The sequence below is a fragment of the Pituophis catenifer genome, unplaced genomic scaffold (assembly GCF_029215685.1).
Source record: "Pituophis catenifer annectens isolate HBS135680 unplaced genomic scaffold, rPitCat1.0.hap2 SCAF_3, whole genome shotgun sequence".
NCBI lineage: Eukaryota > Metazoa > Chordata > Lepidosauria > Squamata > Colubridae > Pituophis > Pituophis catenifer.
The window spans coordinates 207,744,151-207,761,182 of NW_027256883.1; the positions used below are offsets into that span (position 1 = coordinate 207,744,151).

General features: G+C 39.1%; 1 protein-coding gene across 3 annotated transcripts in view; it reads right to left on the reverse strand.

Annotated features, from left to right (window-relative positions):
* Positions 1-17,032, reverse strand: part of DIDO1 (death inducer-obliterator 1) — a 74,819-nt gene that overhangs the window by 5,844 nt on the left and 51,943 nt on the right. For all 3 annotated transcript variants that reach the window (XM_070941795.1, XM_070941794.1, XM_070941796.1), the window contains 9 exons: positions 15,984-16,470; positions 14,764-14,923; positions 14,052-14,168; positions 12,699-12,806; positions 10,777-10,909; positions 10,122-10,659; positions 8,888-9,041; positions 6,250-6,339; positions 5,384-5,579 (listed from right to left, as the gene is read on the reverse strand). In XM_070941795.1, the coding sequence (XP_070797896.1) occupies positions 5,384-5,579; positions 6,250-6,339; positions 8,888-9,041; positions 10,122-10,659; positions 10,777-10,909; positions 12,699-12,806; positions 14,052-14,168; positions 14,764-14,923; positions 15,984-16,470 (1,983 nt within the window). The remainder of the gene's footprint in view (positions 1-5,383; positions 5,580-6,249; positions 6,340-8,887; positions 9,042-10,121; positions 10,660-10,776; positions 10,910-12,698; positions 12,807-14,051; positions 14,169-14,763; positions 14,924-15,983; positions 16,471-17,032) is intronic.

Here is a 17,032-nt window from a genome sequence, read left to right on the forward strand (position 1 = left end):
TTTTCATCATGGATCACATCATTTGCAAAACTGAAATTTGCGGTACAGATTCATGAAATTGAAATGTTTGTGAACCCTTTTGAATTTTTAGTATTTCTGCATCAATATGACCTAACAGCTGATTTATTCTCCATACGTGCTATAACTAGATTTTAAAAAAAACCCAATTAAGCAAATAGGTCAAAAGTACTGGGTGGCAAGAGTACGTGAGCCTCTAGGATTGTTGGCTCATTTGAAAGTGAAATTAGACTCAGGGGTTTCAGTCAATGGGGTGTCACACCAGGTGTGAATGTGGAAGGTCCTGCCTTATTTAAAGAACAGAGTTCTGGGAAATCACTATCACAGCCTGATCTTCGCAACACAGGCTAGGTGGAACTATGTCATGCATGGAACTGAGAAAATTTCTCAGGATTTCCCAAAAAGCAGTTGTTGGGCTAGAAGAGGTTCCAAAGAATTTGGAGTCCACCAGTCTAGTGCTGGGCAGATCATGTACAAAAACAGGCAACTCAACATCACTGTTCATCTCCCAGGAGTGTTCTGCCAACAGAATCACACAAAGAGCAAGGCATGCGATACTCCATCAGGAGAAGCCCAGGATAACATCTGACCGAAGGCCTCTTGCACTGGAGAATGTCAATGTTCTTGAGGCCATCGTGGTGGCGAGCCTGAGAGGGTTGCAAGGAGAAAGCCACTACCCTCCTGAAGAACTTTGTTGCTCTCTACAGTTTGTGAAAGATCACATGGACGAACCGGAAGGGTACCGTATTGGAAGAATGTTCTGTGGATGGATGTGACCAAGTTAGAACTTGAATGAGAAGCGTGATGTGTTTTCGAAAGGCAAACAACGCATTCCAGGAGAAGAAACCTATCTCAACTGGGAAGCATGTTGGTGGCAGTACCATGGTTTGGGCCTGTTTTTCTGGCTCTGGACCAGGTCAGCTTGCCCTCATTGATGGAATTCTGAATTTTGCCAGCAAATTCCTGATGCTTGTGAAAAAAAGATGGGTTATACTGTATATTTCCTGTTCAGGTGGGAAGACAGAGAAACTATATTTTTGACGTCTAGATGATCACTTCTGCAAGCTTTCAAGGATGTTCCTCATTTAGGACTGGTCAAATGGAAACTCCTGAAGGACTGTTACGCTTCTCCTTTCGCCTCTGCCCCTTCTTCAACCCCAATCTGATCCTTTATTCCTAGCTGGTATTCACACCAACGCCAACTTTGGTTTGCCTCATCCCCCAAGATGACTGCCCTACGACCGTCAAACAAGTTTGAACTGGGATACAAGCAATACATTTCATGTTTTTGAGGGAATTATTAGCATGAAAGAAAAAATTCCTCAGCTATAGAAAAGCTTTCATCAGCATGAAATACAACTCTTATCATATCGCCAGCAACTTCAGACACTGTTGATGCCACTGTGTCACCTGGAGGTTTTTCTTCCTAAAACTAATCCTAAACTTTATTGCTGGGAAGTTGCTACTCTTGAGAAGTGTGTATTGGTGAGGTTTTTGTAGGAATCTGACAATTCATCGGTGGTTATGAAAGCACACTAAGTTCTGGACAATGATAAAGATTGCTATTGTTGGAAGGTGATGATAGCCTGTAGTAGAGCAACAAGTATAAGGCCATTCTGTTGTATAGCCTTTATAATTTAAATGCTAAAAGCGCTGGTATAGCTTTAGTAAGTAAAAGCTTTGCAAGAGCACATTTTGAGAGCAGGGGTGGCTGGTGGACAACTCTAATTTGCATAAATTAGTTATTTTACTTCCCCTGCCCTGCTGAGACAGGTAATCCTTGATTTACGACTACAACTGGGACCAGAATTTCCATTGCTAAACAATACAGTTGTTAAGTGAGTCACGCCTGATTTTATGACTTTTTTCTCTTTTTTTGCCATGGGTGTTAAGCTAACACTGCAGTTGACGAATGAATCATGCGGTTGCTAAGCAAATTCAAATTCTGCCATTGACTTTGCTTGTTGGAAACTGGCTGGGAAGGCCGCAAATGGTTATCACGATTCCAGGACTCTGCAACCACCGTAAATACATTGAACATGACAGGCCTACTTAAAATTAAAGTTTTTGTAGTTTCCACCTTGGATATATTAGAGCAAGAGATAATTATTGCTTCTGAAATAACTGAGTTTTTATTCTTTTTTAAAAAACTGTACTCTGGGATTCAAGTAAAACAACAGTTTGAACTCTAAAATGGAGACTATTGATGTAGAATATTCCTTGAATGTACTTGTAAAATAATCCTACTCCATATTGCTAGCTATGTACAACTGATGCTTTATTTCAAAAAGAGGTACGATTTATCATATAAAACATTCGATCGAAAGAGACAATTACCATTTTGTATAAAATACTTTTATTGAGATCATATAATGAAAGCAGTAGTTCATCTTTGGATCTGGGGAACATTTATGATTTTACATCTTTCTACACATTCATCCATACTACAAAGAACTCCTTGTGTGAAAATACTCTAGCTAATCATATTCATCAAAATTACTAGTACACAAATACTGTTCAGTGTTTCCTTTTGAGAAAGTGTGTTTTGAGAATTTCCTGGTCCCTGCCTGTATTATAATTCCCATCTCCTAACTAAAATGACAGCTACAAGTGTGATGTTGTGATTGCCAATGTACTTGCATAGGAATTGAGAATTTATTGTACAGAGTACCATCATTCCATTCTCAAAAGTACATTGAAATATGTACTGATTAAACCATCCATAAAAGTTTGGATATTCCAGGATGGCAAAGAAAATCAGTATTAAAAAAAACTGCAGAGAACAAAGTGACTTTTTAATGTGCAAAAAAAATGTAATGTTTGATCATATAAGGCAAAAACATAATAAACTCCCGAGAAATGTTGACGGTTGCACAATGCACCATCCCAATGTTGTAACCATCCCAATGCTGGGATCTGTTCCTGTGGGACAGATCCAACAACTCGTGCTAAGTAAAATTATCTCTTTACCTGATGGATTCTTCTACTCGTTGGATATGGAATCATTTCTCCACAGCTCTTCCAAATCGTTATGTCCAAGGTAACATGGTACAGATATGTCAACTTATGTACATTTGACGGAGCAAGAATAGTTATTATTTAGAGGTGATTCCAGGCCTGCCTTTCCTGACTTTCAAGTTGCCAGAGAATGCATCACAGCTTCCTTTTCGCCAGAACTTAAACGAATAATTATAACAAGGCAATCTATTACAGAGACTGTATTTTTAGACCTGACTGTTTTAGCCACCAAATTAACCGATTTAGAATGGTTCTTTGGGGATTAGTTTTCCAAGGATGCATGCAATCTTCAGAAGAATATCTGTGGAGTTCATCAAGATGTTGATAACTACGGATCTTTCCTCAAGAATACAGAACATTTTGCAATGTTCAAGGAATATTCCCAATTCTTGCCAGCCTCAGGATTTGCCCAATAGGTCTTAAACTGAGTACTCTACCAGGACCAGGGGAGCAGAATTTTAATACTGAAAGCTGCAATTGGAGTGCTTCCTGCCAGTGATTCATAGAACCAATATGTTCCCCCTCACTCGCTTTCATTTATCCAGTAGCTGCTGGAAGAAGAACCTCCTTGCCAAAATTATAAATTGATTATTGGTAGAAAGATTATGAATGTATGCTAAAATTTCACGTGTGTGTTCTGACCTAGGCTAAGCAGGAATTGGTCCTGGCAAAACCTCTTTTTATTTACAAGACTGTGAATTACTTTCATTCAGTCAGCAAGGTTTGTCCAAACACTTTTTCAAAGGAATATTTCTCAACACACCTTATCTCGCTTGGCAAGCTGCCACATAACTTGTTTCCAAACTCAGAGTAAGGCAAAACGTGGCACAAAGTCTCTTAAGAGTCACAAACAGAACTTTCACTCTTGAAACTACCGAACGAACAAATTGTTTCCTGCAAAAGCCCCCTCCCGGTTCGCTCCTCTTTTGTTTCCTATGGGAGGGGCCACTCATCTCCAAGGTGTGGCTTTACTCCCAAGTCGACCCTGCTTTCTGAGTTGTTCTTGTCTTCTGGAAGCTCTGCGCATGCTCACACTGAGAATGGGCTCCAGCTGTTCCTCTGCTTCACTGTTGTCTACTTCCCACTCTGCTTCCGATGCAGAGCCCTTGTCCGAGCTTTCCCCAGCCCCCAGGACTGGCCCACGTTCCTCCTCAACCTCCTCCCTGTCTGACTCTGCTGGCCAATGGCGGGCCACAACAATGTGATATTCAGGCTGGCCAATTTAGCACTGCACTAGCTATGATTATACAGAGATTTTCAGTGGTAAAAAAAGACGGCAGAAAGGGGTTTGAAGATCCAAAGTAAGAATAGTGACTTCGGTAAAATGAGAATGTTTCTTGTTTTCTTTAGTTCTCGTCTGCCTGCATTTCTGGATCCAGAGAATTTCAGAGCAATCCATTTACTGGAGCAAACATTTACATTTTGCTTTATACATGTAGCATACAGACATTCTCTCTTCAGAATGGGCAGAAAACTGTATGATCTCCGAGATCAGAAATGTGGAAGTATAGATATTTAATTTTTTATTTCTATAACTACATAAGAATGTGCAACGATGATGTGATGTGCCATCATGATAGTATCAACTCTTAGCGACCATATCAGATTTTTCTCCAGGATACCTCATAACATGCAATACTTGTTCACTAAAGTCTATTATTAGGCCAAAAAAAAATCTACTTTCAAAACTAAGGAATGAGCTCCGATTCGGATGTTTTTATTAGAATATTCCATCCCATGTATCAAAAGCTTGATTGAGGTGATGTCACAGGAGGAAATAAGGCCCTTGGTGTTATGTCTCATTTGCAACTTTAAAACTTTGGATTTTCTTCTTCCTTTACTTCACTTGGAAACTTTTGTACCCAAATCTAGAGATCTTGTAAGATGTGGGACGTGAGAAATCAAGTTTAGTCAGAACATGCCTGCTTATATAAAATGCCATTCAACAATGGGCAAGCAGATTCTACTGTTCAACTTGAATTTCATTGTGTAAATTGCTAGGAAGATACTATTCAAAGCTGAAGCATGTTATGTTGTGTATTAATGTTGTAAACCTTGGCTAATATGTCTACAACTGTTTTAAAGAGGAAGAAAAATCTTGTACTTTAGGGAAACAAATTGTAGACACACACACACACACACACACACACACACACACACACACACTGAAAAATTATGTTACGTACTTTTAACAGTTGTTATGTTTGTACGCCACCTAGAGTTATAGTTTTGCGAGATGGGTGAATATGCTAAATAAATGAATGTAGTGTGTTATATCTGGAGTAATGCTTGTAGCTGTAAGTTGGGAACGGAAGGTATGTTGTGTTTCCTATCGTTTATTGCTTACCTGGTCCCTCAAAAGGCAAAAGTTTGGATGGAATGGGATCCTTAGCCCTGAGGGGAATCAAATACAGATCCTTGACATGCCTGTTGTTATTAGCTACAACTCCAAATCGGCACCGGCTGCTAAAATAAGAGTAGAGAGAGATGTAGGCAGCTTCCTCCTCTTCTGTTGCTGGGTGGAAACGGATTAAACACAATTCCTGCAATATAAAAATATAAAGGAAAAATACTGACTCTTTAAAAAAAAAAGAGCAAGTAAAAGCAACATACCCTAAGGAAACACGTATGTTAGAAAGAATTCGTCCAGAATATTTGTGGCAAACTCAAAGGTGGTGTAAAGTTTTTAAAAAGTTGTCTTAACTAATCCTTCTTTAAAAAAAAAAAAGTCCCCACCAATTTATGAAACCCAAGGTAGTGAAAAATAATTATTAGCAATTCCAATTATACTTCATTCTAATATGTAATTTTTTTTTAAATTAATATTTGGGGGTATAAACAAAAGCCCTGGAACAGGCCAGCAAAAATTCTTACTAATCTTAAATCAAAGAAAAAAGCACTAATAATATATTGTTATCTTTTAAAAATACCCACAATCATATAATGCTGATTTACAAAGCTCACCAATAAAGCTTACTTTAGAAAATATGGCTGACAGCAGCTGAATGGCACAATTCTTTTAAAGTTCCTGCTATTCAAAATATTTAGAGTGGAACACATTAGCAATTGTTTGTGCGAGTAATTCAGACTGAGGTTAATTCCAGCCTTGGGCAACAGAATCACTATGAAGATGTATTTGGCCCCAGTTGTTATTATATCATCAGCCTCATCATCATCATTTCAAATGGATTACAGAACTCCACACTTGATTACCTTTGATACGGAGGATTTAAGTTTGCCAATATAATCCCACACTGTTTTTGGTGAGATCCTCCCTCCGATATGAATTGTATCTGGTAAATCCTAAAGAGAAAACATGAGAAATAGATATAATTTGAGGGAATGTTTTCTGTCCATACTTTAACAGCTAGACTATAAAGGGGAGTCATATTGTGGGGCCTCTCTGAGCTTGCTTGTTTTCTTGCAGAGGTTTTATTACCCAACTAGGTAATGTTATCAGCGATCACTGATAATATTACCTAATTGGGTAATGAAACGTCTGCAAGAAAGAACCAAGCTCAGAGAGTATCAAGAACCCTACATTTCAACCTGAGCTACAAATATTGTAAGAGTCCTATTCTTATTTTTTTATAAACAGAGCTATTATTCTCTCCTTACTATCTAATTACTTGGCGCAACATTAAAGAACTTGAGGACTTCAAGGTGTTGCTAATTTGCAACGTCCAACACTCTCAGCAAGAATAACTAAGGGTGAAAGCTGTTAGGTGACATCCTGAAAACCCAGGGCTCTGACCTAGGACATTAATTGAAAAAAACTCCCACTGGACACTGCTTTCCTCTCATAAGAATCAAAATGCATAATCTCATTTTGTCTACATAAGTAGGCAGTTTTTATGTATGCAATTATTACCTTGGCATGGTACAGGAAAAAAATATTATTAAATTTGCTTTTAATTTTTTGCTAGATTAAAAATATATAGCACATCTATTGAACAGATGATCAGGGGAAATGCCAGCCTGATGTGATGATGTTAAACTAGGACTGGGGAGACGCTCCGAGGTAACTTTGGGATTGAATGTTATACGCCACCATGTCTGGCTGGGGAATTCTGGGAGTTGAAGTCCACAAGTATTAAAGTTGCCAAGGTTGGATACCCCTGCTATAGGCAATGCAGTTGTCTCAGCAATTCACTATTACCATTACATGCTTTGTTTGTGCTCAGTTTTATCTTTCAGAACAACCGTTTTGGGATTTTTGTTTGTTCACTTTAGTGAGAAAAAACATGTTTGGGAGCATTGGGAGGAATTCTGGCCATAGAATAAAGATCTGTAGATATATAAAATTGAAGCTAGTCAACTTCCTAAATGTATTTCAATCTTGGATATCCTTAAGAATCAGAGGAAGGCCTGCTGCAATGGGTTATAAATGGTGAATTGCCACCTGCGAGAACCAAACAGAATAGAATAGAATAGAATAAAATTCTTTATTGGCCAAGTGTGATTGGACACACAAGGAATTTGTCTGGGTGCATACTCACTCTCAGTGTACATAAAAGAAAAGATACATTCGTCAAGAATCATTAGGTACAACACTTAATGATAGTCATAGGGTACAAATAAGCAATTGAATCATATTAGGAAACAGTCAATATAAACCGTAAGGATACCAGCAACAAGGTTACAGTCATACAGTCTGTGGGAGGAGATGGGTGATAGGAACGACGAGAAGATTAATAGTAATGCAGACTTAGTAACTAGTAAATTTTTACTAGTAACTAGTAAATTTAACAGCATTTTCAACACGACTACTCCCTCTCCCTCTCCCCCCAACTATGACTCTCTTAAAACTCTGTCTTCAACCAGGCATTCCATGAGATAAAGTTCAGCATCATTTTTCCTCTGCTCCTTTTACATATTATGAATGTTTTTAATTATTGCGATTTTATGGTTACTTTCGTATTATGGCTTTTTTTAGAAATTCAGTTTGCAAATCATTGTAACCTGTTTGGAACCCAGAAAGCAGTATGCAGGTGGGTCAAAGAAGTAAATTAAGGGCTTCAGTCACAATAGCTGCAAAATATGGAGTTTCCACCAATAATCAAATATTGGAAATTGGAACCTCTCTTTTCTGGATTGGCTGTTGGTGCAAAGTTGTTAGAAGAAACTTACTTGCATCTAGGTAGAAACATTAAAATTCCCTTGTAAATATGTAAGTACAATTTCCTTCACTATTAAGTTTACCATTCGGGTCTGAACAGTCTATTTCCTACTTGGACCAAAATCATTTAAATTATTTTTAAACAGTTGATTTCCTAAGCTCTCTGACTAATTTATACATAATGTATAATTAAGGTGCTACATACGGTATTTTTAATTCTTAAAAGACAATTAGAAGCAGTCCTCTATTTACAACAGACTCTCCCCCTCTCAAATATGACCCAGATTCAAAGTTCAAATAGCTGCCCACCTGTTCATGTGATTGCATTTTGGAGGTTCAGAAAGTGGCCCACATCTACAATAGTCAGTTGGCAGCACCCAACAGTCACATGTCTATGATACTGGGTTTTTTTTTTTTTTTGCTGGCAACTGACTTTTACTTCAGGTTTCCAGCAAAAAATTTCATCCATTTCAGACAGTGGAGTTGCTTAATGACCACTGTGTTTGCTTAACCAGATTTGCCTAACCACCATGATGATTCACTTAACAACTGCTACAAAAAGTGTCACGAAATTATGTCAGTCACGTAACAACCCATAATGATCGGCACGACTTCTGAGCATAATTCCAGCCTCAATTACAGTTGTAAGTCGAGGGCATTTTACCTGTAATGAAACAAAATTAGTTTCCAGAAGTGTCCACACAAAAAGCAGTAAACATTTCAAAATCCTACCTCGCTGAGATAATCGAAGCACCCGGAGACCGGATAAGCTTTAGTGACAAATTTAGCCACACTTTGCATGTTGATAAAACCTTTCCAAATGGTATTCAGACGAGAAAGAAACAGGGATGTATCTCCTTCCGGAGGGGACCAAATCTCTGACATACTGCAAAACCAACAAGAAAAGAAAAAGTCTCAAAATGTTTCCCCATTCCAAACATTTTCAGTATTTCCACTGTAATGCAGCCATATAAATTTAAGCTGGTGTTTTTCAACAGTGGCTATTTGAGGAAGTGTGAACTTCAACTCCCGGAATTCCCAGCAAGGCTGGCTGGACAATTCTGGGAGTTGAAGTCCGCACCTTTTCAAGTGGCCAAGGGTGAGAAACACAGTTTTATGTTAACTCAATCAATGCATCAGAATTCAGAATTGCAAGTTACTCAGCACTAAATCCAGCTTTCCACAATTTGCTGGTTCACATAAATAAGACTGCTTTTCTGCCAAGGAGGAGATGGACACATATGATCCTTTGGGTTGGGGCAACGCTTATGATTTGCTTGTTCCACAGTCCCTTCATTACTTTGCATAGCTATCCAACCTAGAACTTAGGAAGAAATTTCCTGACAAGTCAGAACAATTCATCAATGGAATAGTTTGCCTCTGGAAATTGTGGGTGCTCCATCCCTGGGAGTGTTTAAGAAGAGACTGGACAACCATTTGTCCAGAAAGGTATAGGGCTGTGATGGTGAATGTATGGCATGCATGCCAGAGGTGGCACGCAGAGCCCTCTCTGTGGGCACTCGCGCCATCACCAGCTGCTCTTCTGGGTTTCGTTGCGCGCATGTGCACCAGCCAGTTGCTCTCTTCCTGTTTCTGGCGTTCCGGTGTGGATGTGCATTCCAGTTTCAGCGCTCAGTGCCGAAAAGGTTAGCAGTCACTGGTATAGGGTCTCCTGCTTGACCAGAAGACCTCTAAGGTCCCATCCAACCCTATTCTTCTATGTATTAACTGATTTAGTTTAAAGTCTTTTAGACCTATTATGGTATTTGATCAACTGCATTGGCAATCTGGTTAGAACAGTTTTAATATATCTACTTATGTAGGCAGATGATAGATAGATAGATAGATAGATAGATAGATAGATAGATAGGGAGAGAGAAAGAGAGACAGACAGACAGACAGACAGACAGACAGACACTTTGTGTTATAGGCTATGATCGTACCCTAATTCCAGGACATAGCATACCTGGCATTTAAAGATGATGGGCCTGCCACGTATCTTGGATCTGATGAAGACGGTTTTGTTAAAATAGACTTTGGAGCTGATAAAACAGGTCTTAATATTTCTGGCTTGCTCTCTGCTACAGAACCTTTGTCAGGACCAGAAGCGGGATGCATCGGTGAAATCCCAACAGAACCAGAAGCTGCAGAGGTGCTCACAGCTGTTCTGGGATCTTTGCCAGAAACAGTCACTGTCGTGATAACCCCGGTGGTGTAGGATGCGGAATAGGCTGAATTCTCCATGGATAGAGAAGATTCTGAGTTGTTTTGCACTTGGGATAAAGGAATGTAAGTTCTTTCCAAGCTTGGCTGAGCTACTGTCTCAGGTTCAGCAATGGCTTCTGAGACGTTCTCCAGATCTTCCCCTTTTACCACCTCCATGTCAACTGCTGGTGTTGAGCTTTCCATTTTGGACTTAGCTTCTGACTTTGATTCTGTCTTCTTAGCAGCTGATGATTTGGGCTTTTTTGAAGTCGATTCTTCATCAGAGGCAGAAATCTGACCTGTATTGTAATCAAAATGAACATGTATCATCGCAACAGGGTTTGGGGCTATAACATATGGTTTCATGAACAGGGGGGCAGAGAATGAACAAGCAGCATCGTGAGCCTTATACCCACCTGTACAAATTTTGCAGTTCAGATCAAAAAGATGGGCCCGATGCTGACTTGTAGTATCCTGCAACATACTACTGAAAACATCCAAAGCAGGAGTACTGCTCTTCTCAGGTGCTGCTCGGTCTGATTCTTGCTCCTAACAATATACAGAATACACAGAGGTTTTGTTTGTTTTATTCACCTCAGCCATGTAGACGAAAAAAGTAATTCTTGAAGTAAGAACAGATCATTAAAAAAAAAAAAACAACCGTCCTTATCACTAAGAAGCAGAAAGGGCAACAGGCATCTACCACCTTTAAAGCGCTCCATGGCATAGGACCCGGGTACCTACGAGACCGTCTTCTGCCACCAATAGCCTCCCACCGACCAGTCCGTTCCCACAGAGAGGGTCTCCTCAGGGTGCCATCAGCCAAGTTATGTCAGCTGGCGACGCCCAGGGGGAGGGCCTTCTCTGTGGGAGCCCCAGCCCTGTGGAACGAACTGCCCCCAGAAATTCGTAAGATCTCCGACCTCCGGGTGTTTCGCTGCGCATTGAAGACCCTGTTGTTCCGCCAGGCCGGACTATCAACACAATAGTTTTAAATTGGGGTATTTAAATTTATTGGGGTTTTAAATCTGAGCCACTTTATTTAATTATTTTAAATTTTATACTGTTGTTTTGTCTGTGCTTTTAAATAGGCTGTACACCGCCCTGAGTCCTTCAGGAGAAGGGCGGTATAGAAATAAAATAATAATAATAATAATAATAATAATAATAATAATAATAATAATAATAATAATAATAATAATAATAATAATAATAATTATTATTATTATTATTATTATTATTATTATTATTACTACTACTACTACTACCATAATTTAAGAATAATTCTTAGTCTTGTTGAATTCTTTTCTGGAATCCTTAAAACAGAGATAAAAGGATCATTTTTGGTGAATTTAAAGTATAATATTTTAGTGTCTTCTGTTGACAAATGCCCAAATCAGAAATCGCAGGCCCTGGCTAATATCATTATAAAATTGCAACTCACAGTAAGTCTTGTAAATCCCACTTCTGTCTCTTTTACAGATATCAAGAGACACTGCAAGATTTGGAAACATGCCTATGGGATGATTCTCAGTCATCCAGGCCATGATTGTACCAAAAGTGCCTTTTTTTTTCTTTTTCTTCAAAAGGCAACTGGACTTTGTTTTTCATTGAAGACATTTCGCTTCTCATCCAAGAAGCGTCTTCAATTCAGTTCTTCAGTTCAGAATAAGCCTCTTGGACGAGAAGGGAAACGTCTTCACAGAAAAACAAAGTCCAGTTGCTTTTTTGGGCGGGATGGGGGGGGTGGGGGAAGCACCATTGGGTCTTTTGGAAGCAGTTTTTTGTTTTTTTTTAATTGCCTGGCATTTCTCCTTTTTCTATTAAGAGCTGTCTTTTCAAAGAATCATCCTGTCAGCGCCTCAGCGCTAGAAAGGGAGATAAGCTCTGGACTTTTGCCTGCTAAATCCCTTTGAAGCTCGGTCTCCGTGGAAATGAAGAGGGGGGGAAACATTCCTGTGAAATGACGAGACAAGAAGTCAGGAGAGTGACTTGGAAGATAGCCAATGAGAAGCAGAGAATTGGGGATCGGAAAGGGAGGGATTGGGGGGCAAAAGGTCAGTCTTGTCCGCACGAGTCATGATCCAGTTGCTGTACTCGAATAAAGAGAAGATTTCCTTAAAGATTGGCAGTTTGGAAATTCATTTATTTTGAGATAGCATCGAAGTCTGACACATCCTCAAACTGGTGGCCAAGGGAAGGGCTAGATTTCCACTTTCATAATTTCTTGCTGCCTGGAGGTTATAGAGCTGAGATCCATCCGAGAAGAGCAAGCTGGGGGAATGCTACCAAACACAGGATGCATAAAATCAAGAAATCTGAAATACAGTGTACTTACATCAGAATCAGATACTGGTGGAGAATCTTCCATGTTAACATCAGGGATAGGTTCTTGTTTCACAGCCATTTTTTTATTTTCAAAGGTTTTACGCCTAGATGCCATTATCTATTGAAGGGGGGGGGGGGGGAGATTATTTGGTTAGTTTTTAATCAGTACTCCAAACTTTCTACATTTAGGACTATCATTCCCAGCATTTCAGGTTTGTGTGGATACTGTGGTCTCGATATCATTTATGTCTGACCTATCTCCCGTGGTTTCTGCCTGGTGAGGATTGGCACCCTCAAACGAAAGCAGGGTCGTCTTTTGAGCATTTCCCCCTTGGGAATGAGATCCCCTCCCCCCGAGTTCTGGGTGGCTTTCTCCCAGTGGCATTCTGGAACACCTTAAAGACCTGGTTCTACTCCCAAACCTTGGATTTGGCTAGCTGTCCCAAAGGTGCTTTTTTCAAGAGGCAACTGGGCTTTCTTCTTTTTCTTTGAAGACATTTCGCTTCTCATCCAAGAAACTTCTTCAACTCTTGAAAAAAGCACCTTTGGGACAACCATGACCTGGATGACTGAGAATCTCTATAGACGTTAAGCTAGTTGGAATCCCTTGTGCGGTGTGTATATGGTGCTGTTGACTGGATTTGTCATTTGCTCATACAATCTGGATTGTACAGTGCTGTTTGCTTTTATTTTGTGAGCCGCCTGGAGTAAACTGGAGTCAGGCAGCGTCAATGTCAAATAAAATAGTAAATGTAACCAGAATAACCAGAAAGCATCAGGCTGGGAATGACTGTATAGATTGTAACCAGTTACAAAATCCACAGTGATTGTTACTTTGTTAAACAACAACAATAACAACACCCTAATATAGGTAATTCTTGGTTTATGGCTATAATTGTGCCTGGATTGATGGACATAAGTCATGCTTGTCAGCATGTGAACAATTCGATTTTACAAGTTTTTTTGTGGCGATTGTTAACCAAATCACCATGGTCCTTACGTTGAAACCATTGAGGATGTGATTATGTGAAATTGGAAATGAACACTTGGTTTCAGGCAAAAAATATTGTAAATTGTGGTTACAGTATGTGACTGAGGGACACTTCAAACAATATAAATACAAGCCAGTTGCCAAGTACCCCAAAAATGTGATCATCTGATTGTGGGGGGCATCCATTGTAACTTCCAATTTGGGTCATAAATACCTTTTGGAGGGTCTGTCTTAACTTTGAACAGTGACTAAGTGACCATTTGTAAATCAAGTACTACCTGTACATTCGTATAAATCATATCCCCTAACCATAATTAATACAAAAAGCATCACAATTATTACTTAATATGTGGAAAACAAATTATTTCGTACTGATTTGGCTGGTTTTTCTCTCCATGCCGATAGCTCTTTAGATACGAGTTCTTCAGGCTTCATTCTTACAAGCCTTGACAAAGGAATATCTTCTCGAAGAACACGGTGGAAAAGCCCCTAGAGAGAAGATTGGTTTTATTACACAGTAATAAGATAACATAGACTTCTAGATAAATATTATCCAATATAAGTCATCTAACTATAGATCTAAAGAACACTCATTTTTTATGTGGTTGCTAAAAAAAATACACTGAGCAATTCGATGATGTTATATATAGTGAATTTCAACCATTACCTTTGTGCTTTTATGAAAAATCTTACATTTATCTTTATGTGCATTTAAAATGTTAAATCTTGGATTTCAACATAAATTCCATTATCCCTAAAGTCATTAATCACTCTTTAAAATTATCCACCGAGGCTCAAAAAATACTTCAGTATTAACAGTCTAGTAATATTTTTGTTTGCAATGAATCTACAATACCAACCCAGTTTATCACATGATCAATTACTGAAATAAGGGAAACCAATTTTTATTCACGCTATATAAATTCATCTATCAAATATTTCTTAGTCATTTTGTTCAAAACCTAATAATCTGAGGTAGGGATGTATTGTATATTCCAGAGCAATATACAATAATTTATATTAATGATTAAATTAGAGTTGAAAATAAAAGCAGTCAAAACAATTCATTTCAATACAAACTAACCTGATTTTTGGGGTCCTTAAGGTTGAACATAATACTGCGATATTTACTCTTATATCGATTATCTGTGGCCTGGAATAAATTGAACAACTCCTTTTCAATATTCAGTGCAATCTTCCCCACTTCGTTTTCTGTCATGACCAAGTCATCACTGTCATTTACTCTGGGGGGGAAAAAGACAGTACTATTAGTTTAATCTAAAGGTAGCAAGGGACTCTGCAATCTTCCATAATTAGTCTCATTAACAGAACTCCAATAGAAGAGAATATCTATAGTTCAGGGTTCAACGGCAGAGTTCTTGGTGCTCTCTGAACTTGGTTGTTTACTTGCAAATGTTTCAATACCGAACTAGGTAACATCATCAGTATTAAGTAAGTGTGGAGTTTGCTGCCTGTTTACTGTAAAGAAGTTTGCCCTTCCAGTTTTAGTGGAATGTGGTTTTTCCTCTTTAGGGTTTTCATGATTAGATTACAGTATTGATTAGTTTGGTTATTTGCCTGCTTAGCAAACTGTGGGCTGCTGGAAAGGATGGGCTGTAATCTATTTCCTTCTTCAGTTTTTTATTGTCTTTGAATGGTATATAAACGTGGTTTTATCTCTTATATATTTATCGGTAGCCGATTTGTCTGAATGCTAAGCTTCCATTTATGGATTTAGCTTGCTAAAGAAACATTTGCAGGCAAGCAACCAAGCAAGCTCGGAGAGGACAAAAAGTCCAGAGAACATAAGATTGAAGAGAGAACGGCCCTTTTCTGATTGGGATTGCCATCCTTCATCACTGGCACATTTCAAAATAATTTAAAACAGTATTTCTCAGCTGGCAGAATTCTGGGAGTTGAAGTCCACACATCTTCAAGCTGCCGTGATTGAGAAACATTTGATTTAAAACAACTGTAAACTTATAAATGTATACATCTCTGTAAATGCATACTTGATGGAAGTGCTGCTAATGACTTAGGACAATTTAGAGCAGCTAAGTATCAACCAAACCGCCTTTGCTTTCTGTAGAACGTTCTGAAATGAAACTCTTTTAACATGAACCTTTAAAAGTATTTCCTTCTCAACAGGAGCCCATCAACGAACCTACTATAAATGGATTTCGTAAACCTAACTTGAAAGTTAACATTGCGAACAGGAAATTGTAATAAATGAGAATCGCACACTAGGCTTTCAAGGTGCCATTATCTCAGGGTGGTGGTGGTGTGTATATACAGCGTTCCTACCTTTTCCACAAAATCTCTTTAAGGGACCTCCGTATGTTTTGTCGAATCTGGGAATTAGGCTGCGACTGGCCGGCGCTTGCAGCTAGCTTGGCTTGTGGAGGCAAAGGGGTGGTTGAAGAAGACGCGGCAGACATCACGGGTCTCTTAAGCCCTGCCACTGTGCTAGAAGGGGGGATGGGTTTCTTAGGCATGGAATGGGCTCCATAGGAGGACAAAGGTGGCCTTGAGGACGAAAGGCCACCTGAAGCAGAAGAACCGGTGGCAAGCGAAGACTTCTTAGGTATGACCCCTTTAAAGCTTGCCGCTGAATGTTTCACTGGGGTCTTAATAAGGGAAGTACTGGCAAACGGCGAGGGCTTCTTCAGGGCCACACTTCTTGTTTGAGAAGACACATGTTTCTCAACCACCAATGTTGGTCCAACAGTTTTCTTCAACGTCATAGGAGGCTCTCCTGGTTTATCCTCAACCTTCCGCTCTTCTTTATGTGCTGTTGACACCAAAAAAAGGCTAAGCTCAATTATAGTAATTAGTAATTTATTAAACTTGATGCTGCCCGACAGTCAAAACTACTATGCATTAAGTAGCAGAGGGATTTAATAATGACAGAAATGATTCCATAAATCTGAGGAATGGTTTAAACTGATTTTTGTTGAGAAGGGAGACTTCATTAAATCAATGATTAAGAGTTTGTCTTTTGTTGGCTGTACAGGTAGTCCTCGAATTACACCCACAACTGAGCCCCAAATTTCCGTTGCTAAGCAAGGCAGTTGGTAAATGAATTTTGCCCCATTTTGCAACCTTTTTGCTGCCTTTGTTAAGCGAATCACTGCAGTTGTTAAGTGAATCTAACTTCCCCCTTTGACTTTGCTTGTCGGGAGCCAGCTGGGAAAGTCACAAACGGTGATCACATGATCCCGACAGTTCAACTGTCATAAATACATTAAATACATGCCTGTTGCCAAGCCCCCAAATTTTAATCATGTGACCACGGGGATGCTACAATGGTCATAAGTGTGAAAAACAGTCATAAGTCACTTTTTTTGTGCTGT